We start from the raw sequence: 27748 nt of genomic DNA on the forward strand, positions 1-27748 counted from the left end.
AACAGAAGTTTGTTGTTTTTCAACTCATTTTATTAATCTGGAAAAAGTGCCATTGTCTCTTGGCTGAAAAGGGAGCCAAGGCATTTTGCGCAGCCCTTGTTCTGCGCTCCCAGGGACAAGGCTGAGATGCAGACTGCCTTGAGATATTGCTTCCCTGGCTGGATCTGAATGACACTCGCAGAGGATTTTGGGGGAGAGCAGAAGCAGACATGCTCAGTCGTCTCCTGGACGAGTCACAACGTGCCTGCAAGAGAAAGACACATATGTGGGCTTTGCCTTGGTCCATGGCCAAGGCAAAGCCCACACTCCAACATCTGAGAAGATGCACATAGTAGAGAGCAGCAGTGGCAGCCCCACAGGTGCAGCTAGCAACCAGCTGATGCAAGTCCCTCTGGTGAGGTAGCGCTCTTCCTTGGGGTGATTTTACCTTTAAGGGAGAAAGTTAACAGGTAGTTACAAACACCTGGTCAAGAGTACTTTTCTGGGCAACTGCCTCTGGGGCAGGCAGGGGCTGCCGCCACCGTCCTCTCCCCCGTCAAGCCTCACCTGAAAAGGCTAGTAGTCAGGCGAGTTCAGGTGATGGGGCAGCCAGCACAAATCAGTGAGCCACACCGCAACATCTCCTTCTTATCTGTAAATGCTACCTCGCTCCTAACTGAGATGGAACTTCAGCGTCAGATAACCTGCAAGGAAACTTGAGTGCTTATTGTTAGTTAGCCAAACATTTTGAACTTTGCCCTTCTTCCCTTTAATGAGTGCATACTTCTCACAGTTTTCTCACTAAGTCCCCTCAGTGCCCGCCACCATGAGTACCCTCTCTCCTGCCTCATGCTCAAAGTACCCACGGCAGAAGGCTGATGGGCAGAGCTTTCGGCCATGTGCTCACATACCTGAGGTCATGAGCAGCGCAGCTGGACGTTTTGTAGGGTGCATGAGCAGGTGATTGGGTGCAGAAAGTGGGGCTCGCCCATCCTGGAAGCGGACATGGATTGGCCTGCATGGTAGTTCCCATCCTATGCTCCTTTGGGCTGTGGTGGCGGGGCTGAGCAGCAGGAGAGGGGCTCGTGTTTTCCTGTTCAATGGGCACCTATGGGCTGCGCCTCCTTTTTTCCTGGCGTAACTTTCCGCCGCTGGAGGGGGTGTTCCCAGGGCTGGAGTGGCTTTGAAAGCGGACTAACTCATGCCCCGCTCCCTGCCCCGCCCCTCCTGCACCAGCGTGGGGACTTGTGCCAGACTTGCGCCTCTGCCCAGCCTCCAACGTGTCTGCCGCCGGCGACCCATCTGCGGTACTGCGCCTCAGGCCAACAGAGAGGGGTTTATGTCAGCGTAAGTGCCATTTACGCCCATGCAAGGCTTAGTTCTCTTCCTATGTGGTTTCCACCCTGCTGCTTAGGACTGCACTGTAATTTTATGCCTTTGCTTTCTGAATTTTGTCCTGGCATATATGATACTTCAGTATATTCTTCCGTGGTTCATTTTTGTTCTTCCGTGCATCCCCAGATGGGGGCTGCACACGCACAGGCCTGCCGACAGAGGAATCTTCTAGCTTCTATAGAGCTCCGCTAGGGGCCACTCTTCCTAGCTCTTTTCCCGCCTAAACAGCCTCATGACCCTGGAGGAGCGGCCCCCCTCTCCCTCAGTTCTCTCTTAGCCACCACGAAAAGAGGATTGGTGCTTCTGAGCTCTTCTTCTTCACGTCGCCATTCTTTTCATCTTCAGTGGTATTTGACCTTGGATTGTTTTTTCGACCTTCCTCTTTCCTGAAGTTTTTGGTATTGTTAATTGTGTCTTCATGTGCTGACTATTGGACTGTTTTTCCCTGACTACTCTTTCTGGACTTGCGTTGTTCTAACTTGGCGTTTTTGGCTTTATCATGCTAGAGCCGGCCAGTTTGGATCACTTTGGTGGCCTTGTGGTCAAATATGTCGCAGTCTGCCTTGTTTAAGAAATGTCCCCAATGTGGGATGAAAATGACCCATTCTGACCAGCGTGAGGTGTGTCTATTGTGCCTGGGTGAGGGGCATAAAGTTGACTCTTGTACTATCTGTCAGCAGTTTACCCCTAAGGCTTGGAATGAACGGGCTCAAAGACTAAAAGCTGCCCTTTTGGAAAAGGTGTTTTCAGGATCTGACTCCGTGGCATCAAAGCAGTCTGCCTCTAAGGAGCCTCAGCAATCGCTGGATCCAAAGCCCGCTAAATCCTCAAGCATGCTGGATCGGAGATCGACGGCCAGGTCTGTGGCCTCTGTGCAGTCGGTTCAGAGTCAGATGTTGGGGTTTGATGTTCACTGACATGCTGTTTAAAATCCTGTGTGTAAAAATTACTGTTAGCTGTCACTGTTTCTGCTCTGCAAGCAGGCAGAGGAACTATGTTGAACTTTTACCAAGGAAAGAACTGTTGCCATAGATACATAACCTTGCATTCCAGTAGTTATCTATTGTAGCTAAATTCCTTCCCGTATTTGCTGTAGATAGATAGAAGAGGGGACTGGGAGGGGAGAATGGGGCTGTGCTTAAATGTCTATATATGTTGAGTATTGAGAATGTTTGAGTAACAAAGAATGTTTTGGGATGCTGAACTGGGGATCATCAATAAATCTTTAACTCATGAAGCCTTGGACTCTTGCAGTGAAGTTATTGAGATTCAGCTGGCAGGTCCTTACATGAGAATACATTTTGTGTAGCAGGCAAAATAGTATCTTTGAAGTTTATTTTCATATATTCTTGATTCTTAACAGTAAGAGGTGTTTTACTTAATAATTTAGGTACAGCAACAGTGTTTCTTCAGGAAGTTTCCTACGACAATTGAGGTTTTCTTTGTGAACCTATCTCGCTCCTTTCTTGAAACTAGTATTTCTATCTCCTGAGCAGGCTAAAACCATTTTCCCTTCACAACAGCCTTGGGATCCTCCTCAGAGTCAAATCCCCTTTGAAACTGGGCTGGAAGTATTCTTCTCCTCAGAAGATATAATCTCTTTTCTTTTTGGCTTGAAAGGGAGTCTCAACCCACTACCCAATCACTCTCATTAAAACACACTCCCAGTTCTCTGATGTCTGTGTAGTGTACTTCAGCTTATGCTGACACTTAGACTTTGAATTCTTAGATAGAATTCTTTCTCAGGACAGTAATACTACAGTTAAGACAAAGAAGTCTTCTACCATCACTCTAAAGGTGAACCTGTCTGACTTTCTCACTGATACTCAAGGTGGATTACACAGCGTGAGAGTAGAACAGTCAGTATCAAGGACATTTCTATAAACAATGCCACAGGGTAAATAAACACAAGTTTGCAAAGATATAGCATTAGCAAGAATCCAATACAGAGTGAAGAAATGCTGAAACAGAATATAAGCAATTCTAGGGCTGACGGTAGACAATATGAAGTACAGGCAGCTCATAGGAGTACATATTTAAAACAACAGATAGTATGTAAGGCAACATAGTAGCGAGGTTTATGGCCCCTAACTCATCAGCAAAGCATCTGAGACCCCCTGCCTACAATATAAAAGTCTTTGAATAAATTATTTTATATTGTTTGTGAAAAGCTAGAAGAGTAGGGGCTCTCTTGACCTCTTCAGGCAGACTGTATTACAGGTTAGGGGCCACCACAGAGAAAGTCCATGTAAGGGCTGTTGTTGAATTCACCCATATGCTTATAAGAGCACAGAAAATCCTATCCAGGACTCCAGCAGCCAGCCAGCCTCTGTGTCTGCTGCTAACCTCCATACACTGACTTTGCCCCTACTGGGATAAACCAACTAGTTTACATATGAGAAAACAATAATCTGTTTAAGTGCCAGGGCTTTTTTATGGGAAAAGAGGTGATGGAACTCTCAAGAGGGAAATGAAGGAGAAACACACAGGATTCTTTGAAATAATATTGTGAGGGTGCCTCCTTTTAAAAAAAAATATATATTTCAGTCTACAAACATACAAACATACAAACAAACTACAAACTAATTTGTATTGTTTCTCACTTAGAAACAACAGTCATTCATACATGGTTTCTAAATATCAAACAGGATGAGGAAAGAACAGTTTGCAAGGTGACCCAAATCTAGAATATTCAGGTGCTGCCAGAAATGGACAAGCACCTTGGTATCCCGAGGTGAAACCCTTGGGTTACCACCCTCAAGGTGTGTCCTGGAGTTGTCCTGGAATTACAAATGAGTGCTTTGCACAGTCATTTTAAAAAAGAAACTTTATGTGCACTGGAACTTCAAGCAATATCCCAATTTGCCCAAGAGAATCTCAAGAGTTATATGTCTCAAATTGCTATCACCTCCTGAGCTGGGCTCTTGACTGATTTGGAGAATGCTTGGCCCCACCACTCTGCCAGTGACAGACTAGCACATTTTTGTGTGAGCTAAAAGACATTTGTAGTTACCTGCAAGGGCCCTTCCATGTTTGCCATTGACCCATCCTTAGCTGAACCTAGCTGTTTTAAAGTAACAGTGCCTGCTTCTGTTGTTAACGTTGTTTGTATTAGTCATTCATCCAGAGTGGGCAAGGGATGGGTGGGAATGAATACTACTCAAGGAAAAACATACCTTGTACCCTTTCACCCGCATAGCAATATATCATCAGGGATTTTCAGCACTGGGACAGAGAGGTCGCTTGGTGGGCATGGCAGAGAGGCTGTGTGGGCGCTCCCTGCCCACCACTATCTTCTCCTCTAGCTCCCAGCACTGGAACAGAGAAGCCACTCAGCAGACGTGGCGGAGAGGGCATTCCTCCATGCCAGGGCCACACCAGGCCCTCTGGGTGGGCCTGCCAAAGGGCAGGGGAACTGATCTCTATCTGGAGATTTAGGAGGTGGGGCCACCAGACATGGGTATTTTCAAGAGGCTGAAAAAAGCTTTGTGCATTACCATTATGTATTATCAATTACTTTGAATATTTCAGCAACTCTTCTTTGTAATCTAAAAGAAAGAAAAAATAGAAATGTATAGCTGAGACACTTGAAATTCCCAGTAAAGATCGCATTAATGAGTCCATTATAAATCAGTCACTACTTACCTTTCCTTGGTCTCTAAAACAGGTGGTCATCTGTTTGCTACTTTAAAAAAATTGCTAGAGAAGAACCATGTGGCAAATTATCGCCCAACCCCAATTTTTCTTGAAAACTCATCTGCCCTAGATCCCTTTCTGTGCAACATCCCCCCAATGAGTCTGTAATGCTTGCACAGGGGACTACCTTTACCTTTAATGGGACAGTGATGACACATATCCGACCTATACTGTACCAGCTGCACTGGCTCCTGGTTGAATTCTGGGTCAAGTTCAAGGTGCTGGTGTTAACCTTTAAGGCCTTTAACAGACTGGGAACTGTATATCTTTGGGACCGTCTCTCCCTGTATGTTCCCCAGAGGATAGTACACTCTGCAAATCAACATCTGCTGGTGGGCCCTGGCCCCATGGATGTTCACTTGGACTCAACCAAGACCAAAGCCTTTTTGGCTCTGGCTCTGGCTCTGACCTGGTGGAATGCTCTCCCAGTTAAGACTCAGGCCCTGCGGGACTTTTTACAGTTCCGCTGGGTCTGTAAAATGAAGATGTTCTGCCAGACCTATGAGTGGTTGAGGAGCTGGCAAACTATCCTATTGGTCCCTTACCTGTTTTGTTCTGCTCCATTTTCCAATGAGATCTGTTGTGCCTACCCAGAGTGATATATATTGCTTTTATTGTTTTATTTTTTTAACTGTTATTTATTGTATATATATATTCTTAAACTGTGGTTTTGTGATGTTTTGACCTGCCCTGAGCCCACTTTCAAGGAGGGCAGGATATAAATCCAACAAACAAACAAACAAACAAACAAACAAACAAACAAACAAACAAACAAACAAACAAACAAACAAACAAACAAACAAACAAACAAACAAACAAAGGTGTTGGTGGCCTTAGCTGATTATCTCTATCTGAATTTAGACAAAGACTTTACCTCTTTGATGCTGTTACTGGATCTATTGGCAACATTTGATACTGTGGACTATGCCATCTTGTTGAGACATTTGGAGGCAGAAGTAGGTATTAAAGGCTTCCTTTGGATTGGTTTAAATAATTTCTTAATGGCAGGACTCAGTTGAGTTTGGAATCCAGTTGTCATCAGTCTGGGAGGTATTTTGTGAGGTTCTGCAAGGATCAGTCTTATCCCCTATGCTATTCAATCTCTGTGTAAAATGCTTAGGGGAAATCATTTATGGGTTTGGACTAGGCTGTCATCAATAGGCTGATGATACCCAGTTCTATATTTCTTTATTCAATAAAGCTCTATATTTATTTATTTATCCTACATTTGATGGGGCCCAGCTGATGTTCACTGACTCAGAGGTTATATTTGATCCACCATTATTGCTAGACAAGCAAATTAACGCAGCTGCAAAAAAATGCCCCTTTCCACTTTCATTACATGTGAAATATGGCTCTCTACTTTGTCTTGACTGACCTGCTCACATTGATCCCCAGGATAACCTTGAGACTAGACTATTGTAATGCCCTCTACATAAGTCATCTTGAGAACTCCAGTTGATACAGAGCATTGCACCTCAACTACTGTTGGAATCTAGGTGTATACACTTTGCACCCATTCTGCAGTCACTGAGTTGTCCACCTATCAGATACCAGGTTCAATTCAAGGTTCTGGTTATCACCTACAAAGCCTTTTGTGGCTTTTTACCCAGAACCACCTCTCTAGGTATGCTTCACCACAGCAGCTTCACTCATGCAAGCAACAACTTCTGTAAGTGGCACACTGAAATAGGTAAAATTGACAACTGCTTGTACAGGTGCATTCTCAGGGTTATGCAGGAATGCCTTCTTAGGGTAGAGGGCCCACTGTAGAGGTAATCAGACTCCCAAAGGATCCACCCTCTTGTGTACACCAACATTTGTTTTGAGTTGAAGGTGTCCGCAGGAGACGAAGAAAGGGACAAGATACCAGCCAGCTGGTTTTCAAAGTCAGGGTTGTTTCTCACACATTTCTGCTTTTAAGGCTGAATGTGTGTCCAATGTGATTTTTAAGTCTGAAGGAAACTTAAATGAAATGGGGGATCTGGGGAGGAGCCTCCAGGCTTATCAAAGAATGAGGAAGCTTGGAGCCTATCAGTGGCTTCCACCTTGTGAAATTGCTGCCTGAGGAAATCAGCAAGGCTCCCATGCTTCTACCATTCCACTAGAGATCCCAGATCATCCTCTGGGGGTGGGGGATCCCCTGCTCCCACTCTCCACCCCCCGCTACTACTCACCTGGACGGCAGGGGGTAAGGTGGGGGAATAGACCTCCCAGGCATGCTTTCAGGGCAGCATGACGACAGAGTGACATCATCATGCTGCCCTGGGAATGCTCCCATGCTTTGCAGTGGACAAATGTCCAGAAGTGACATCAATGTGCCACCTTGGGAGTGTGCATATGCTTTCCATGCTTGTGAAGAAAACAAAGAAGGTGAGTGCCAAGTCACCCACCCACCCCACACATACAAAGGGTAAAGGGACCTGGTAACTCTATTTTCCACAGAACGTGCAAAACAGAAATGTTCAGGAGAGCATTTTGTAGAGGGATTGGAGGAAATCACTTTATGTACAATATAGCAAAAGTGCTTAGAGGACTTCACAGTATTGCCAAGACTGATATGCTTCTATTTTGTTGGCATCACTCCCTACCATTTTGGTTAGCACCTGGCTGGATTATCTTTGCCAGGTCTGGAACATTCCCTTCTGTAGGCAAGAATAGAGGTGCACTGCTAATAGGAATGTGAGGTGGACTAGCTACTTGTCCGGGGTCAGCAGCCCAGCCCCCGGACTTGCTGGGAGGCAGCAGTTCAACCACCCTGGCCAGCAAACAAAGCCAGAACCTGCCTGTGCTAGGGGGAAGGGGTGAAATTCTAAAGCCTCAGAAGGCTAGAGGGGGCAAGGGGAGGCCAGTCCCACCCTCCAGGGAGAGGACAGGGGGCTAGGCAAAGCAGAGGAAGGGGGCAAGGACAGCAGGATTAGGGACCCAGCAGTCGCTCAAACAGAGCTCTTACCTGAAGAGAAGGAGCAACAGCCCAGGACCATGCCCAAGCCTGGGCCCCAGCTAGAGAACAGTAACCTGGCTCAGGAGATGCTAAGAGCCAACCCCCTCCAGGTGGAGCTGCTGAAGGCACTCTACTGGAAAAGCTGGGCAACCAGCCAAGGGGCCACAGCTGGACTCGCCTTCAGCAATCAGCTCAGCCAGAGAGGCCTGGCAGCCAGCCAACAAGATGCAGCTGTTGCTGACCTACGCAGCCAAGCCAGTTACCCCAGCTGCGGCAGCTTAACACAGCCCAGGCCAGTGCTGGGAGGCCAAGGAGGGTGGGGCGGGGAGAGAAGGCCCTATAAAGGATGGCTCAGCAGAGCACTGGGGTGGTGGGTGTGAGTAAGGAGTGATGGTGTGGAGCAGGAGCAGTGTGAGAACAGAGGCTTGGAGGAGAGTTCTTGGAGGAGGAGATGGTGGTGGTCGCAGAGGGTGAGCAGACTAGGTTGAGCAGGCCAGTGAGTGGACTGAGAGGGAGTCTGGGTGAGGTATAATGCCCCTCCTTCCACAGAGCAGGGTCTTGCAGCATCCCTGGCACCCCTCTGATGTCAGGGCTGGCCCAGCTGGTGCCCTGCCCAGCGGCAGCGATGGCTAGTGCTGACACCACTCTGCTTGATGAAACTCCTGAAACAATGGCTGACTCATGGAGGAAAGAGAGTCCCATGGAGCAAACTCAATGCAGCTTGGTAGTAGCACCATGACTATTATATATTTTATTTATTTATTTTATTGTATTTATATTCTGCCCTCCCTGCAAGCAGGCTCAGGGTGGATAACAATAGTATATTTTAATCCAATCAAGTTCTCAGAACTATCATCTAAGGAAAGACTGGATTCCTTTCATGTTGGAGATTTCTTGAAACACCAACTTTTTCATTCAAATGGGCCGGTCAGGTCTGTTCTCTCAATCTAACCCTTCTTTTCCTTTGAATGGAAGAGCAGATCTGCCTGGCACTCCCCTCTTACACCAATCAGAAAGCTAATTACAACTTTCCCAGACTTCCCTGCCTACTGGCAAACCTTTGTTTTCCATTGTACCTTATTGAGCTCCCTTCCCAATACCAAATAGCCCATGAACCAACACGTGGACTTGTTTGCCTCAATCTGAATGCCCTTGGTTCTGATATGCTGATTAGACCCAAACTTGTTCCACGTGTTCTGGATTGCCTGTTTGATTTCTTCCTGCCCCTGAAGATTCCTTGATGATTTTCTGATGCAGAAAGATAAGTAACACTTCACTTTCTTCCCTTTGTCTCCTTTTTCTCCTTTGTTCACTTCTTGTTCCCTTTTTCTGTTCTCTGAGGTATGCATTGTTCTGTGGGGGTAACTACTGTGTGGGTGCCAGAATCAGATACCAGTATTGACAGGTTGTGTGGGATTTTTGTGCTGAAATATACTAAAATATTGCTCTGACTGCCTACCTGTAACCCTGGTTCTCTTCAGTAACTGCCTTAGATCATTTCAACTCATCAGAGCCTGTGTTTCCATTTTAAACCTGCTCTGGAGCTCTGTCACTTTTCATTTCAGTCCCAAACATTCAGGTCACAGAGTATTCATTCGTCTCTGTTTGAGCTTAGAGTCCTGTTCACCCAGACAAGGGAGTTTACATATGCCACTCTGAGCACATTTGGTAAAAACGGACAAAAAATACTGTCACTCATATATGCAAGGATACGTGTGACTGACAGGGAAAGATGAGCAAACCAGAAAGCTCTGACAGAATTCCAAAGTTCAGGCATATAAAAACAACCACGCAGAAGAGCTTTTGCATACAACTTCTGCCCATTTTGAAAGCGCACTTTCTATGTGGAAATATATTTGAATCAGTTCAAAATGGTGTATCTTGACAAACAGTTTATGCAATATAGAAGCTTAGCACATAAAATGCACCAGGTCATAAAAGAATTAAGAAAACAGGTGAAAGAAGTAGCAAACAAGGATGTGATATTGGAGAAACGTGGTGTTGATTCAGGTTCAGTTCTTCAGTAATGAAAAAGGATGTTAAAAGTTGTGGGAAAGCAGAAATTTGGAGATAAGAAATTAATGGGAGAGTATTTCCTTGGTGAATTTGTTTTAGCTAAAAATGATTATGAAGAGATTGCTTTTCCTAATTCTGAAAGAATATTGGATGGTGATCGAGCAATAGGCTAGAAAAGCAGGTGGAAATAATGTAGAAATGAAAAGGAAAATAGAGGGAAAGACTGCCGAAGTATTATAGAAACAAAGATTCAGTAGAGGCAGATGAAAAGACAATATGAATAGATTTAGATAAAACATAAATGGAGAAGTTTACTTTGTTGTGAATCAAACTCACTGGACAAAATGCTGAGCAAGTTCCTAAAACTGCAGAATTTATGGTTATGGAAAGTAAGAATGAGAAAGAGAAGAGATATGGATATCAGTTTAAATGGGTAGTAGTTTAACTGCTAGTAGAATGAAATTAAAAGAAATAGGGTTATTCTTTTTGAAGTTTGTCAGGAATTAGAAATATTCTGGAACAAAAATCGTAGAAATATGTATATCTGAGCATGTTTCATCTACCCTTCTGTACCATATTATAAACTTTTCCTATGTTTCACTTGCCAAATTCCTCTTTGCAACCCCAACCGGAATGAAGAGACAGACACAGGCTTGGATTAAAGGACCGTTTATTAAAATGACCATAACTTAACAAGGCAAGGGCCAACTAAGCGGTACAAGTCAAGCCACAGGGTCAACTCCGGACCTACCGCCTTGACCTGCCTGGGAGAGGCCCAAAGCCCCAAGTGTAGGCCATCCCATGAATGGCTGCAACCTGGCCAGCCAGGCAATGGATCCCCCCATCAAGCACCTAACGCCACAGCCGTACAGTATGAGGGAAGGCCTTGTGTTTGGGGATCCCCGCAGGCTTCTGCCATTGCTACAGTAGCCGTCAACAAGCATACCACACTAAATGGCAGACCCTGTTCCCCACCCTTGGGGAAGCGCCACTGGGTGCTCACCATCCCGCACCCTATTCCCAAAATCTCCTGCTGGTAACAAACCACAGCACCACCTCCCAAACTCCTCAACACTGCCATTAGTGCAAGGTAGGCGAAAAAAAACCCTTCCCAAAGCCAATCAGGGGGAAAGGGGCAAAAAAATCCTACCTAGCTCTGAAACAGCAGCCAGCTAGTCCTGCACTAAAAACAGGGAGAGGTGGGTGGGCTGAGCGCATCTTCAAGTGCAGCCAAGGGAAAGCGGAGCCGCCAGAAAACGGCTCCTGGCTCCACCCCCCAACCAAACCCGGGAGGCCCAGGAGGGAAGGGAGCCTGTCTCCTTTCCTCCGGCAGGGCTGCAAAAGGTGACTCCCTGCTTGAGCTGCAAGCAGCCGCAGGGTGAGTCACGTTCTTGATTTTTATTTAGGAAAAAAGAGACCTATAATACATAAAAGAAAAGAAAATCCTTAAATGCTTGAGACATTATGTTTCTGACCAGATGAAAATACAAAAGATGGTAAAAGGATGTTTGTTTGGAAGAAATATTTTTGCAGAGTCCAACCCTGAAATGGTTCTGGGAAAAGAAAATGCTGTGTATCAAGGAAGGCACCATCTTCCTTTTTTCTTTTTAAAATAGGTGTTTTTTTCAAATAATTTTTATTGGGTGAGTTAACATACAAATTAATTAATATACATTCTGTTACCCCACCTATTCCTGTTTCCCCCACCCACTCCCTCCCCCCTTTTCTTGTTAGACTTTCAACAGCTTTCCAACCCATTATCTAATTGCATCTATTATTCTAACTTATACATTATCTAAAAAAAAGAATATTATTTTTAACTATTACCTTATTTTTACTGTCCAAATATTATTTCCATCGGTAAAGACAACCTATCTCCCCCTTTAATAATTGTCCAATGACCACACTTTCCCCCTTACGTCCCATTTCTTTTCCAAATATCTTTTAAATTTCCCCCAGTCAATAACAAATTCTTCTGAATCTTGTTCTCTTATTTTCCTTGTCAATTTGTCCATCTCTGCCATGTACAGCAATTTCTGTATCCAATCTTCTATTGTCGGTATCTCTTGTGTCTTCCATAATTGTGCATATAACATCCTTGCTGCAGTTGTCATATAAAACATTAGCGTTCTATCTTGGGTCACAAAATCTTCTAAACCTATACATAACAATAACAACTCTGGGTTTTTACTCACTTTTTTCTGTAATATATCTGACATAACATCAACAATATTCCCCCAAAATTGTTTAACTTTTTCACAAGACCACCACATATGATAAAACGACCCTTCATGCTTTTTACATTTCCAACATTTATCTGACATTTGGCTATTCCCAAAGGCTAATTTCTTTGGTGTTAAATACCATCTATATATCATTTTATAAACATTCTCCCTTATATTAGTACATGTTGATATCTTTAATGTATTTCTCCACAAATGTTCCCATGCTTCCATTGTAATATCTTTGTTACAATTTATTGCCCACTTTACCATTTGCACTTTTACTACTTCGTCTTCCGTAAACCATTTTAACAAAATCTTATATATCTTAGATATCATTTTTCCCTTCTTGTAGTAAACATTCTTCCAATTCTGAATTTTTTAATCTAAACCGTATTTTCCTACGATCTGAATCATACAAATCCTTAATTTGTCTGTACTGGAACCACCCATATCGAAATGGTAGTTCTTCACTTGCTTTAATTGTAACTGTTTTTTGTTCCATTCTTAAAATTTCTTTGTATGTCATCCACTCCTCGCCATTATATTCCATTTCAGGATTTACAACTTCCACCGGTACAATCCACAATGGGGTTTCTTCATCTAAATATCTCTTATATTTTTGCCAAACCATAAATAAACTCCGTCTCACATAATGATGTAAAAACATAGCATCTGCTTTGACCTTATCGTACCATAGATATGCATGCCATCCAAATATTTTATTGTGTCCTTCCAAGGCTAGTAACTTATGATTCTTTAATAACATCCAATCTTTCAACCACACTAAACAAATTGCTTCATGGTAAAGTCGCAGGTTAGGTAATTATAGTCCTCCTCGTTCCTTGGCATCATACAACACTTTCATTTTCACTCTAGGTTTCTTTCCTGCTCACACAAAATTTAGTATCTTTCTTTGCCATTTTTCAAATTGCTTTTTGTCTTTTACAATTGGTATTGTTTGTAGTAGAAACATCATCCTTGGAAGTACATTCATTTTAATCACTGCAATACGGCCTAACCATGACAAATTTAAATTATTCCATTTCATCATATCCCTTTCTATTTGTTGCCACAGTTTGTCATAGTTATTCTTAAATAAGTCAATATTCTTCGCAGTGAGTTCAATCCCTAAGTATTTTACTTTATGTACCACCTCGCAATTTGTTATCTCCATTAGTTCTTGCTGTTTTTGCTTGGTCATATTTTTACATAACAGCTTGGATTTGCTTCTGTTGATATAGACCCCGGCAAGATCACCGAATTCTTTTATTTTGTTTAACAGCTTTGGCATATTTTGAATTGGATCTTCAATTATAACCATCACATCATCCGCAAATGCTCTTACTTTATATGAAAAACCTTTAATTTTCATTCCTCTTATATTGTCATCTTCCCGTATCTGTCTTAATAAAATTTCTAGTACCGTCACAAACAACAATGGTGATAGTGGGCAACCTTGTCTTGTACCTTTTCTTATCTCCAGTTTTTTTTATAACTCGTTATTTACCACAATTGCTGCACATTGGTCTTTATATATTGCTTTCACCGCTTGTATAAATTCCTTGCCCATCTGCATCTTTTCCATAACTGCAAACATAAAATCCCAGTTCAAATTATCAAAAGCCTTCTCTGCATCCACAAAGAAAAAGCCAACCTCCTTCCCCAGATGTTTTTCGTAATATTCTATTGCATTTATTACCACTCTCAGATTATCTTTAATTTGTCTATCTGGTAAAAAAACTGCTTGTTCTTCTGCCACAAATTCCATCAACCAACCTTTTAGTCTTTCCGCTAATATCTTAGCAAAAATTTTATAATCATTGTTTGTTAGAGATATTTTTCACATTCAATAAATCTTGCTCCTCTTTTGGTATCAATGTAATATTTGCTTCATTCCACGTACCGGGCAATCCTTTTCCTTCCAATATTCCATTCATTACCTTCTGCAACAATGGTGCCAGATCTTTAGCCATCATCTTATAAAATTTGGCAGATATTCCATCTGGTCCTGGTGCCTTTCCCAATTTTGTTGCTTGTATTGCCTCAGTAATTTCCAGTTCTGTAATTTTAGCATTTACTGTCTCTTTCAATTTATTCGGTATAATTGGCAAACATATTCTGAAGATATTCATCAATCAAATTGATATCCACATGCTTTTTCTGGTACAATTTGGCATAAAATTTATAAAATGCTCTACTTATTGCTGGTTGATCTATCAATTCTTTCCCATCTTCCACAATTTTACTTATTAATTTCCTCTCTCTCTTTTTTTTCATTTGCCATGCTAAGTATTTTCCAGGTTTGTTGGCTCCTTCAAAAGACTTCTGCTTTAATCTTTTCAATTCCCATTCCACCTCTTTGTTCTCCATTGCTTTTATTTGTTCTTGTAAAATTTTTATCTCCTGTTGCAATTTCTTTTTTCCTGGTCTTTTCTTTAATTGTTGCTCTTTTTGGACAATTTTTCCTTGTATCTCCTTTAATTTCATTTCCTTATTTTTTTGTCTCTAGTATTTAAATCAATCAATACTCCCCAAATGACCGCTTTATATGCGTCCCACACCTTCTGGATTGGCACCCCTTGATCCACATTGTACTGAATAAAGTATTTTGTTTCTTTCTGAAGAACATTCAAGTTACTCTGATTTTGGAGAAGGTCTTCATTTATTCTCCATCTTAATTTTTTACATCCCATTCCAAATTTCCATAAAATAGGATTATGGTCTGATCTTATTCTTGATGTAATTTCCACATCCTTTGTCCATAAAGCTAATTCTTTAGATGCCCAAATCATATCAATTTTTGATAGTTATTGGTGGCTTGCTGAAAAGTAGGTATATTGCTTCACTTTTAAATTATATTTCCCCCAAATATCTTCCAAATTTTCCTGTTTTTACAGCTCAAAAAAGACTTTGGCAATCTTCCTGTTTTGTTTTTAACTGCCTTTGTTTTTTTTTGTCCAATTGTAAATCCACAACAGCATTAAAATCTCCAGCCACTGACTTCCGGTTTGGGATTCATGGAGGTCTAACACAGCTCAGGGAGCTGGGTTGTCCGTGCCGCTGTTTGTGGAGGCTGGAGGGGCGCCAACTGCCCACAGCCCCCTGTTCTCAGGCGGAGAACAGACAAGTACACTTAAGAACCTGAGGGCGTGTTGATCTCGGGTGTGAGGGGGGTTCTACACAACGAGCCCCCATCCACTCTTGAGGTCCCACCCGAAGAAAGGTTGCCAAAATCTCTGCAGTGGCTCTGGAGTCAGTTTCTCGCATAAGACCTACATACCCAAGCTTCAGTAAACCGAAAAGGGAATAAGAACTAATTGGATAATTGAAGCAGCAATTACAACCCAAGAGAAACGTCTAAGAAGGTAAAGATTGCTATCTCTTAATACGGGACAGATTATAAAAAGGAATAAAGTGATAAAGAGAATCTAAAAACTGCAAGAGACTTGTTATGTAAAGGAGGAAGTTCCAGCAAATTAAATTTTAAAAAGTGACACTGTAAAGAGAAGTTAATGCGGAAAATTGACTATTGTTTACATACCTGCAGCTAGGAAGAGATAGCAGACTGTGAGAAAGTTTTAATATCGCGAGAACTGCTGTGAAAAGAAGAGGAACAGGAAGTGCGTCAGAATCATAAAGAGACTGGCAAGAAGCAGCTTGTTAACAACGGAAGCGGAAGGTCACCATTTTGAAACAGGGCAAAGCTGTGACTTCAAGGAAAACGGAAGTAGGCCATCTTTGGTGAAGGTAAAGGCGATTGCTTCAATATAAAACCATAGAGAAAAAACACCCGACATTTTGGACTATGCAAACTCTTTTCTCTAAAAAATAAACTGAATTTGGACTTTTAAAAATAACAGAAAGCAACAAACTAGCGCCACGGAGTTGAGGAAAAGAGCGGACACGTGGGAGCGAAGCAGAGCTAGCCCCACGATGTCAAAGAAGGAGTGGCAAACCACGCTGGAGAATTTGGATAAAAAAGTTTCAGAAGGAAATAAAGAGCTTAAAGAAATGATGCAGGAGAATTTTAAGGACTTTAAAGAGGCACTACAATCGGAGATGGCAGAACTCACAAAAAAAATGGATCAAGTACAAAATGACTTGCAAGCTACACAGCAGAGAGTTAATGTAGTAGAGAACACGGTTGACACCTTAACAGACGTGCAGAGAACGGAGATGTGAGGAATGAAGGGAAGAATGGCTGTAGCTGAATGTAAACAAATTGAAAAGCAACTCAGATTTCACGGGATTCCGGAGATTGTGGAAAAAACAGCCCAAGAGCAGATTACAGAAATTTTGGCGGGCTACCTGGGGAAAGAAGAAGAGGAGGTTGCAGCTCTTCTGGACGTGGCATACAGAATTAACTCAAAATTTGCAGCTCAGAAGAAGTTACCAAGGGATATGATCGTGCAATTTACGACCAGAAACACAAGAGAGTCAATCATAAGCAAACAGTTTCAGGAACCATTAGAAGTCGACGGGAAGGTGGTGAGAGTTATGAAAGAACTGCCCAGAGCGGTGTTGTTGGAGCGGAAAAAATACAGAGAGCTGGTCCAGATGTTAAAGGATTTGAAAATTAGGTACAGATGGGAAATACCAGAAGGACTGGCATTTGAGTTTGGTGGAGTAAGGAGAAATATCAGGTCGGGTCACGAGATGGAAAACTTTATTAGGGACAATGAAAAGGACTTACCAAAAAGTACAAGAATGTGATCATGGATTGTAAAATAATATCTTGGAATGTAAATGGACTAAATTCACCTTGTAAGTGTAAGGCTATTTTCCCCTGGCTTTTAAAACAAAAATGTAATATAGTATGTCTCCAAGAGACACATATCAGAAAGCAGGATTTAAAGTATTTGAAATTTGTAAAGCTTGGAAATGAATTTGCTGCAGCCTCCAAAAAGAAGAAGAGAGGAGTTGCGTTGTATATAAAGGAGGAACTGTAGCCAAAATTAATTTTAAGTGATGCAGAAGCTAGATATTTAGCAGTGGAAATAATTTGGAACTCAAAGAAGACCTTGGTGATTGGAATTTATGCACCCAATGGTGCGAAAGAAAACTTTTTCAAGGATTTACAAAAACAACTCGAAGAGCTGACCTATGATCAAATAATTCTGGCAGGCGACTTCAATGGAGTTACAAACTTGGAAGAAGATAAGAAATCTAAAATTGCACAAAAAAAAGAGAGGACTTTTGCCAAAGTCGTTTTTTGCGATTAAGAAACAGGAAAGTCTGGAAGATGTTTGGAGGAGACAAAATCCAAAAAACAGACAATATACCTTTTATTCTGCGAGACATGCTACTCTATCAAGAATTGATATGATCTGGGCTTCCAAAGAACTAATGTTGTGGACTAGAGATGTGGAGATAATGCCTAAGGTAGACTCAGATCACAATCCTATCATGTGGAGATTTGGAAAAAATACTAAAAGAAGAGGATGGAGAATAAATGAAGACTTGTTGCAGATAGAAGATAATATGGCGTTGCTACGAAAGGAGACCAAGTTCTTTATACAATTCAATTTAAATAAGGATGTGTCAACTCATAAGGTATAGGACACTTACAAAGCTTTAATAAGGGGAATATTGCTGGACTTGAATGCAAGGGACAGAAGGAGGAAAGAAGAAAAAAGAAAGGAAATAACCGAAAAAATTAAAGCCAAAGAGATACAACTTAAGAAAAGACCAGGGAAGAAACGTATATATCAGGATATAAAAATATTGCAGGAGCAATTGACGGCAATGAATAACAAAGAGTTGGAGTGGAACTTGAAAAAAATGAATCAAAAAACAATTGAAGGTGCAAATAAACCTGGCAAATATCTAGCTTGGCAATTAAAAAAGAAAAAAGAAGAAAACCATAATTAAAATACGAGAGGAAGACAGAACATTATTGGACCAACCAGCTATTAGTCGAGCTTTCTATAAATTTTATGCAAAACTGTACCTGAAAAAAGAAGTGAGTAGAGATTCAATAGCGGAGTATTTGGAAAGAATGACACTTCCAACGATGTCAGAGAAATGGAAAGAAAAATTAAATAGGGAAGTGACAGAGGAAGAAATAAAAAAGGCCATCCAATCCACGAAATTAGGGAAAGCACCGGGACCGGATGGACTGACGGCAAAGTTCTACAAAATGATGGCTAGCGAATTGGCACCTTTTTTGAGAGAGGTAATGAATGAAGTTATGCAAGGCCATAAGATTCCCGATTCATGGAATGAAGCTAACATATCACTGATTCTGAAAGATGGACAGGATCTGACCAATGTTAAAAATTATCAGCCAATTTCGTTGCTGAACAATGACTATAAAATATTTGCAAAAGTTTTGGCGGAAAGGATAAAGGGATGGCTGATGAAATTTATTGCAGACGAGCAGGCTGGATTTTTACCTAATAGACAAATTAAAGACAATTTAAGGACAGTGGTGAACGCTATTGAATACTATGATAAGCACTGTGATAGGGAGGTTGGTTTCTTTTTCGTGGACGCAGAAAAAGCATTTGACAATCTGAACTGGGACTTTATGTTTGCCACTATGGAAAAGCTGCAAATGGGAGCAAAGTTCATACAAGCAGTTAAAGAAATTTATAGAGACCAAAGTGCAGCGATTGTAGTGAATGACGACTTAACTAAAAAGTTGAAAATAAGCAAAGGTACAAGACAGGGCTGCCCTCTGTCTCCATTGTTGTTCATTTTGATCTTGGAAATACTGATGATTCAAATACGAGAGGATGATACAATTCGAGGCATAAAAATAAAGGAATTTTCCTACAAGGTCAGAGCATTTGCGGATGATATAATGTTAATAGTTGATGATCCAATTGAGAATATGCCTAAAATAATAGACAAAATAAAGGAGTTCGGAGATTTGGCTGGATTTTATGTGAATAAAAAGAAGTCGAAGATACTATGTAAAAACATGACCAAGCAGAAGCAGCAAGAACTAATGGAGATAACGGATTGTGAGGTAACTAATAAAGTAAAATATCTTGGTATTGAACTGACTGCAAAAAACATAGATCTATTTAAAAAATAACTATGAGAAACTGTGGATACAAATAGAGAGAGACTTGATAAAATGGAATAAACTGAATTTATCATGGTTGGGAAGAATAGCAGCAGTAAAGATGAATGTTCTACCACGTGTGATGTTCTTGTTGCAAACAATTCCAGTTATCTGAGACTCTAAACAATTTGACAAATGGCAAAGGAAAATTTCAGACTTTGTGTGGGCAGGCAAAAAACCACGTGTGAAAATGAAAGTATTACAGGATGCGAAGGAAAGAGGTGGTTTGCAACTGCCCAATATAAGCCTATATTATGAAGCAATTTGTCTGGCATGGTTAAAAGATTGGATAACATTAAAAAACCGTAAATTGCTGGCTTTGGAGGGACACAAAAAGTTGTTTGGATGGCATGCCTATCTGTGGTACGATAAAGTTAAAGCAGACTCTATGTTTTTGCACCACTATATTCGAAGAAGCCTCTTCACAATCTGGAAGAAGTATAAGGTTTATTTAGAAGATGGAATTCCTTCATGGGTGGTTCCGTATGAAGTAATAGATCCGAGAACTGTCGATAATGAACAGCAACGTTTGACCTACAAGGAGATAACACAAATACAATATTCAACAATAAGAATAAAGACAGAAGAAGAGCTGTCTCCTTGTTATGGATGGTTTCAATATAGACAGATCAGAGATCTTTTCAATTCGGACTGTTTAAAAGGAGGAATAAGAATGGAAAACTCAGAATTAGAAGAAGTGATATTACAAGAAGGCAAAAAAGAAATCTCAAAGATTTATAAAGTACTTCTAAAATGGCATACGGAGGATGAAATAGTAAAAATCCAGATGGTGACGTGGGCAGTAAATTTCAATAAAGAAATAACAATGGAGGCGTGGGAGCACCTGTGGAAAAACACATTGAAGATTTCAACTTGTATGAATATTAAAGAGAATGTATACAAAATGATCTATAGATGGTATCTAACACCAAAGAAGATTGCGCTAGGAAACACTAATATGTCAGACAAATGTTGGAAGTGTAAAAAGCACGAAGGGTCACTATATCATATGTGGTGGACTTGTGAGGTAGCTAAGCAATACTGGGGAGATATAATTGAAGTAATTAATGAAATTTTACAAATCCAAATAAATAAGAACCCAGAATTGTTGCTACTGAACTTGGGAATGGAAGGTGTTCCAGTGCAGTACAGAACATTGTTATTTTATATGACCACAGCAGCAAGACTTTTGTATGCGCAGAAATGGAAAATACAGGAAATACCAACTATAGAAGATTGGATTTATAAATTGCTGTACATGGCGGAGATGGACAAAATGACAAGAAAACTTAAAGATCTTGATCCAGGACAATTTATTGCTGATTGGAGGAAATTGAAACAATATTTAGAAAAAAAATGGGATGTGAAGGGAGAACTGTGGCAGTTTGAGAACTATTAAAATGTGATGTTGTAAATAGAAGAGATAAGCGACTTTACCATTAAGGGGAAATTTAATTATTACAATCTAAGCTAGTATTATGTTTAAGCAAATCTTACTTAGAACATAGAGTTTAATCAAGGAAGAGTAAAATGGATACATTGGTGGATTAGTGATTTTAATATAGTATATATATAAAACAATTTGAATATGCTTAGAGTAAGATATTACGATATGTGTGTTATAGAAGAACATAAGTGAAGTCAAGTTAAGTAATAAGAAGGGTTAAGGGTTGGAAAGCTGTTGGAAGTCGATAAGGAGGGGAGGAAAGGGTGGGGGTTAGAGTAAATTGGATATGATGGGAATATATGTATTAAACATGAAATATAAACTCACCAATAAAATTTTTTTTTAAAAAAAAATCTCCAGCCACTATCACCTGGTCATATGTCAACTGTTCTAATTGTGTCACTATTTCTTTAAAAAATTGTTCCTTCGATCCATTCAGGGCATAGATTCCCACAATTAGAGGTTTTTTTGCATTCCAGGTAAATTCCACCACCAAATATCTACCAATAATATCACTAATAACCAATTTTGGTTGCAATTCTTCTTTTATGTAAATTACAACTCCTCTCTTCTTTTGTTTTGCTGAAGCCACAAATTCCTTTCCCAATTTCTTATTTTTAAAATATTTAGAGTCTTGATCTTTTATATGAGTCTCTTGCAGGCAAATTATATTACAATTTTGTTTTGCTAGCCAATGAAATAATGCCTTACGTTTTGAAGGTGAATTAAGTCCATTTACATTCCACGATATTAATTTGCTCTCCATATTCAAGGTCTTACTTTAGGTAAGTCCTTTTCATTATCTGCCAGGAAAACCTCCATGTCATGCCGTGATTTGATAACTCTCCTCAAGGTTTGGAATTCAAAGCTCAGACCTTCTGGTATTTCCCATCTGTACCTTATATTTAGGATTTTTAATTTCTGGGTTAAATCTCTATATTTCTTCCTCTCCAACAAAATTCTCCTTGGTAGCTCTTTCATAATTCTCACACGTTTTCCCTCAATCACTAACGGGCTCTCAAAATACTTCCTGATAATTTCTTCTTCCATTCTTCTTGTAGTTAATTGGGCAATGATATCTCTTGGCAAGTCTTTTTGCAGTGCATAACTTGAATTGATTCTGTAGACTATGTCTAAATTAGCTGCAATCTCTTCTGGTTGTTTATTTAAAAAATCTGTTAATATTTCTGTAATTTGATCCTGGGCTGATTTTGACATAGATTCCGGGACGCCTCTAAATCTCAGTTGTTTTTCCGTGATTTTACATTCCATGACTGCCATCCTGTCGCTTAACACTGAAGTCTCTACCTTTAAATTTGTAGCCAAATTTTCTGTTGTTTTCTCCACATCCTGAACCTTCTGTTGGGTTACTCGGAGCTCTTTTCTAATCTCATCAATATTTTTTGCCAATTCCACCACTTCTAATTTTATTGCTTCTTTAATATCCTTTAGCAAAGTTTGTTGTGATTTTTGTATAGTCTCATTAAGCTCCTTGTTGCCCTCTGTTAACTTTTTATCCAGTTTGGATCTATGGCAGTCTGACATGGTCCAGAGAGCTGGACCATCCAAGTTGCTGTTTTTCAGGCTGACAGGTGCCTCGACCACCTGCAGCCCCCCGCTTCCAGGCAGAAAGCGGGCAAGAATGCTTGTGGCCCCGAGAGTGAGTGATCTCGGCGGAGGGGGGGTTCTGAATTAAGGGCTCTCCCCCTGCCTTGAGGTCCCCTTGAAGAAGGGCAGCTTTCACCTCTGCAGCAGCTTTGGAGTCAACGAATTGGCATAAGATCGTCATACCCAAGCCTCAGTAACAGATTTGAGTGAAGATTAGCAAAAGAAACAGCAATTACAACCCGAAAGAAGAGATTGAGAGGTAAAGATTCCTATCTCCCCTAATGGACGTGATTTCGGCTTAAGGACTAAAGCTTTAATTGGGAATCAAAGATCTAATTAAAGGGGAAGAGCTATTAATGCCACCCAGGGAAAAATTTTGGAGATTTTGAAAAACTTCAAAACGTAAATGAGCCAAAAAGAACTTTTGTTTACATACCTGTGGTTTCGGAGCTAGCGACGCGAAGGGAAGGAGCGTGGGAAGCGGCAGAAGTATCGCGAGAAGACAGTTTGTTTACAAGAGCAGCGAGACGCGTAAAGAAAGGCAGGAAGTACGTCGGAGAACCAATGGAAGGAAAACATCAGAGGATCGACAGAGGAACAGAAGAGGAAACGGAAGTACGCCATTTCAAGAAAGGGAAAGGTTGAAGGCTTCATCATAGAGTTTACCATAGAGAAAAGACGCCCGACATTTTGCCTAATGTAACAAAGAAAGGCATTTACAAATATAAAAATTGACAAGCGAGAAAACGGAGCTTAGAAAGAAAGCGTACTCATGGGCAGGTACTAAAGCAAGCCCAATGACGTCAAAAAAAGATAAGGATTGGCAGACGGCTATTGAAAACTTTTTCAAATAGTTTTGATGGTTTTTCCTCACTTCAAAAATAAAAAAATACCATAAATAGATTGTTAACCAATATATTTAATAGTTAACATGGCCCCATCTGCAGATTCTTAAATCAGTGGATTGGGGGCCACATTGGGAGACAGAATTTTTTTCTCCAAACTTTACCCCCACACACACACCCGTTTGTAGAAAAATCTGAAACCCAGAGGGTAATGGAGAGGGGTTTAAATCCCCAGAGGAGATAGAGAGATGGGTAAAGGAAGGGGTAGGCAAGCAAATGGAAGAGCAGAGGAATAGGAAAGGGGATAGGCTGGTGGGGAGGAGCCACTGCTGCCCCCTGAAGGAACTGGGCATGTTGGCAAGTGGCCAGCCCATTGAGTGAAGATGGGTAGGGGAAAAGAGTACCAAGGAGATGGGAGTACAGAGTGGCAGGCAGGGGGACAGACCAGTAAGCAGAGCTGGAGGGAGAAGAGGAGGAGCCACCACCATTCCCTTAGCTGGGTGGGTGCAGGAAAGGAGCTGCCACTACTGCCCCCCCCCCCACCTGCTTGAGGCAGGCAGGAGAAGGGGAACTGCTCTGGCAGATAGGCAGCAGTGGAACTTCAGCCGGGCAGGTGGGTGGCTGTCAAGCAAGTGGCCAGCCCACTGAGAAAGAGGGGGGTTAGCTTGGCAGGCAAATTGGTTGAGGTGGCAGGAAAGAGGGAAAGTTAGGGCAAGGGGAGGTGGGGACCAGTGTTGGAGTTAAGGGGGAGAGAAGAAGAAGGGAGGAGGAGGTTGCAGTGACAGCAAAGGGTATAGAAAAGTGGCTGGGGTGAATAGAACCCAGGAAAGAAAGCAGGGACCAGTGAGGGAATTTCATGGGTCCCTGCTTGTAGTATCTAATGTTTACAAATAATAGATGATGCGTTGAGGATTAAACAGCAGAAAGCATGAAGGAGAGAGATGTATCACTAACAATTTACAGAAGAGCAAGGTAGACCCATGGCTGAATATCATTACATTTTTCATTAACAAATATAGGGTTCTATAAATTGATTACTATATGAATATATGAAGTTACCTTACACAGAATCAAACCACTGGTCCATGTTGAGACTCTCCCCAGGATATCTAAAAGGCCTTTCCCAATACTGGAGAAAAAGCAACTGCTCCCAGTCATAAAGAAAAGGTTCAGCAAAGAGCCAACTTGCTCCAGGCATTCCTTAAGACTGGTAGCAGTTGCTGTCTTTTACTTAGGGGATAATTTTATTCTGTTAATGTAGAAGAAATTATTAATTTATTTGTATTTACTTCATTTATAGTCTTCCTTTTGCACTGAGATTAAACAAGCAATCAGATAACAAAGACCTCCAATTAACAGTGCAGTAGGAGTAAGATTACAGAAACTGGACAAATGAACAGTTTAAGGCATGGCATACTATAATATAGAACAGGCAATGGGAGAAGACAGTGCAGTAAAAGGAAGGTGATTAATACAAAAAAGTGCTAAATATTATGATCCTATCACCTAGATATGCCAAGATATAAATACCTGTAGTGAGGAAGTAATTTCAAGTCCTTGTTCAGATCTGCAGTGAAGTAGTATTGAACTTCTTGATGAATCCCAATTCAGCAATTTTGCATTGAATTCTCCATTTGAAGGGTTTTTTTTGTAGAACAGTGACCTTTAGATCAGCAGCAGAAAACCCTGGAAGATTAAAATGTTAACACACTGGTTTTTGAGTGGTGCAATGTGTCCATTTATTCATTTATGGACACACGATGGCATATATTATATTGAAGTATAAGTAATTAGATGAGCCCAGGATGATACAGCTGATGTTATTAGGTTCTGTGAGAATATTATTTGAGTGTGTATGAAAACAAAGTTGGCTTCTTGGTTTGTTGTAGTGTCCGTTTCCTGAATTTGTGTCTCTGTGAAATGGTCCATTGCTTTTGATGAGAAGTTGTGTTCGGCTATGGGGCTATGGAGTATCTGTAAGCAAGGAAAGGCCTGCCTTTCAAGGCCTGTAAGAGAGAAATATTATATACAGGATAGGCTGCTGGTCACAGATGATGCATAAGACTAGACTAAGCTGCAAACTGTAGGTGACAACTAGATACCATCCTGCTTTTATGAACCTTTTTCTATACTTAATTGGATGGTTATTGTCATCCCAAAATGTCTGTTGTAAATGCTTCAGGTGAAATGTACTGTCTGAGGGATTAGAGGGACTGGAGTAAATGCCACTGTAACACAGAGCTTTACTGTAGACAGTAGATTGTTTGGTATGCCCTGGGTGGTAGCTGGAGGCATGCACATTCTGTGGTTTTTCTTTTGTATCCATCATGTAGTTGCACAGTGGTGTCCACAAAATGTACCTGTTGTGTTTCACCCCAATATCAACCTAAGCATGGTCCAATCTGCACAGGTACATTACTTCACAGTATACAAATCTGGCATAGCACCATGAGCTACTATGAGCTACTAAGTTTCCATAGATGCCAATACAGAGCTACTAAAATGTGGTGAGTCACAAACTTGAGTTAACCGTTCTGAAGTTCAGTGAAGACCAGACTTAAGACTTTTTCGTAGCACTCTTGGCAGTTCTACCTCATTTTTTCTAGGGACAGTATACAGTACTGGAAAACCTATAAAAACGTGAAGGTCAGTTGTGGAAGTGTTGCAAAGCTGCCTGATAATGAAGAATTTGAAATCACTAATGGTCTGGAGTGAAATCTGCATCTGAAGAACTATAGTGGTTTCACAACCAAAAAAAAGTGTGGAAAAGTTTTTTGTTTTCTTGTATTTGTCTTAAACTAGCATATAATTATGCATAACAACCAAGTCTGAAATTATATGGCATGTTTATATTTCAGATGAAGCAGATAGGCAATGATGGCTACCACCCCAGCTCTGTAGCAGAGTGGCTAGATTCCTTGGAACTGGGTGACTACATCAAACCCTTTCTGATAAATGGTTATACATCGATGGACCTTGTGAAAAAAATCTGGGATATTGAATTAATTAACGTAAGTTAATCCATTTATTCCTTTTAAAAGCATCTCACTTTAATCCTAAAATAGGGTAAAATGAAATAAAGGGGTTTCCATAAATGTTAATGTACCTAATTTATGTTTGGTGGGAAAAGATAAATGCTTGGACGTTCAGAACTTCCATAAGGTAAATGTGCTGTGATTTTCCTAATAAAATAGTTCTTATGACACATACCTTTGGCCTCTCACAAATTAATACCAGCACATTTTTCAATCTCCTCATTTGAAAGCTGCTTGTTCCCTTTTAAAAATAAAAATAAAGAAAACTATAAATCTTTTGCCAGATTCAATATTTACACACTGTATTTAATAGTGTATCTACCTTGATTTATTTCTTTTATTCCTCAAGTACATTTCAGAATGTTCGTAAATAAGTAGTTAGTATATTGATCCAGGCTCCTCCCCCACTTTATATTTCTTTATAAATTTTACAGTTGCTACTTTCACAAGTGCCTAATATATAATCTAAACTAACAAAGACATAGTTTATGAAATACTCATAAATGGAACAGTTCTCATGTTTTCACTTTGATAGACAAGAAATAATATATCAAATAATATTCATATCAGAGTCATTAGTAATGAGATGATGTCTGTTAATGTATCTTCCCACAATTTTTGGAAGGTAAATTGCAGCTGGAGGAAGTGACACTTAGGATCTTAGCAAAGGAGGAATGTATTCCTTTTTACCTCCATCAGTTTTTCAAAACTGACCCTCTTTGCCCAAGACCCCAATTATGGAAAAAGACAGGCAAAGAGCAGGATCTCCCCCCCTCCCTTTCAAGAGCAAAAGTAACAGGATGGGAGGAAGGGTTGATTTAAATTAAGTATATGTTATTAATTATTATTTATTTATGTATTTGATTTTTAGCCCTCCCTACCCACAGACAGGCTTAGGGCGGCGTACAATAAAATGTTCAATGAGCATTTAAAATATATAAACATATATAAATAAATTTTAAAATACAAAAAAACATAAATACATAAATACCTAAAACAGCATATCAGATGGCGGCCCCCTCCAATTTCCCCAATCTGAACATAACAAACCAAGAGGAGTGGATGGGGGCCATAGTTTGATCATATTCTGGTGACAGCACTTATGGGGGGCAGATGACTTTGTTGCCCTCCTGGCGGGAGACCAGTAGGGAGGCACCTAAGCAATCAGAAAGTCAAAGACTGGCCTCAACCATATGCCTGGTGGAACAAATCCGTCTTACAGGCCTGCCAAAAGGACATAAGATCTTGGTGGGTCCAGGTGTCCTCCGACAGGTTGGGGCCAGGACTGAAAAAGCTCTGGCCCTGGTCGAGGCCAGCTGGGCCTCCCTGGGGCCAGGGACCACCAGTAAGTTCTTATTTGCAGATCTTAATGCTCTCTGGGGTACATATGGGGAGAGATGGCCCTGCAGGTATGCTGGTCCCAGTCCATTTAGGGCTTTAAAGGTTAAAACCAAAACCTTGAACCTAATCTGGAACTCTGTGGGGA

The 27748-nt window shown here is 40.8% G+C and overlaps 1 protein-coding gene and 1 long non-coding RNA gene across 16 annotated transcripts in view; one reads left to right on the top strand and one right to left on the bottom strand.

Moving 5' to 3' along the window:
• Positions 1-27748, top strand: part of ANKS1B (ankyrin repeat and sterile alpha motif domain containing 1B) — an 885134-nt gene that overhangs the window by 567622 nt on the left and 289764 nt on the right. For all 15 annotated transcript variants that reach the window (XM_054988164.1, XM_054988165.1, XM_054988166.1 and 12 more), the window contains one exon: positions 26086-26238. In XM_054988164.1, the coding sequence (XP_054844139.1) occupies positions 26086-26238 (153 nt within the window). The remainder of the gene's footprint in view (positions 1-26085; positions 26239-27748) is intronic.
• Positions 61-26503, bottom strand: LOC129335539 (uncharacterized). Its single transcript, XR_008597623.1, has 4 exons — positions 26438-26503; positions 24758-24913; positions 22819-23076; positions 61-244 (listed from the first exon to the last, which is right to left on the bottom strand). It is a non-coding gene; the product is annotated as an uncharacterized LOC129335539 (long non-coding RNA).

Source organism: Eublepharis macularius, chromosome 9, assembly GCF_028583425.1.
Source record: "Eublepharis macularius isolate TG4126 chromosome 9, MPM_Emac_v1.0, whole genome shotgun sequence".
NCBI classification, from domain to species: Eukaryota; Metazoa; Chordata; class Lepidosauria; order Squamata; family Eublepharidae; genus Eublepharis; species Eublepharis macularius.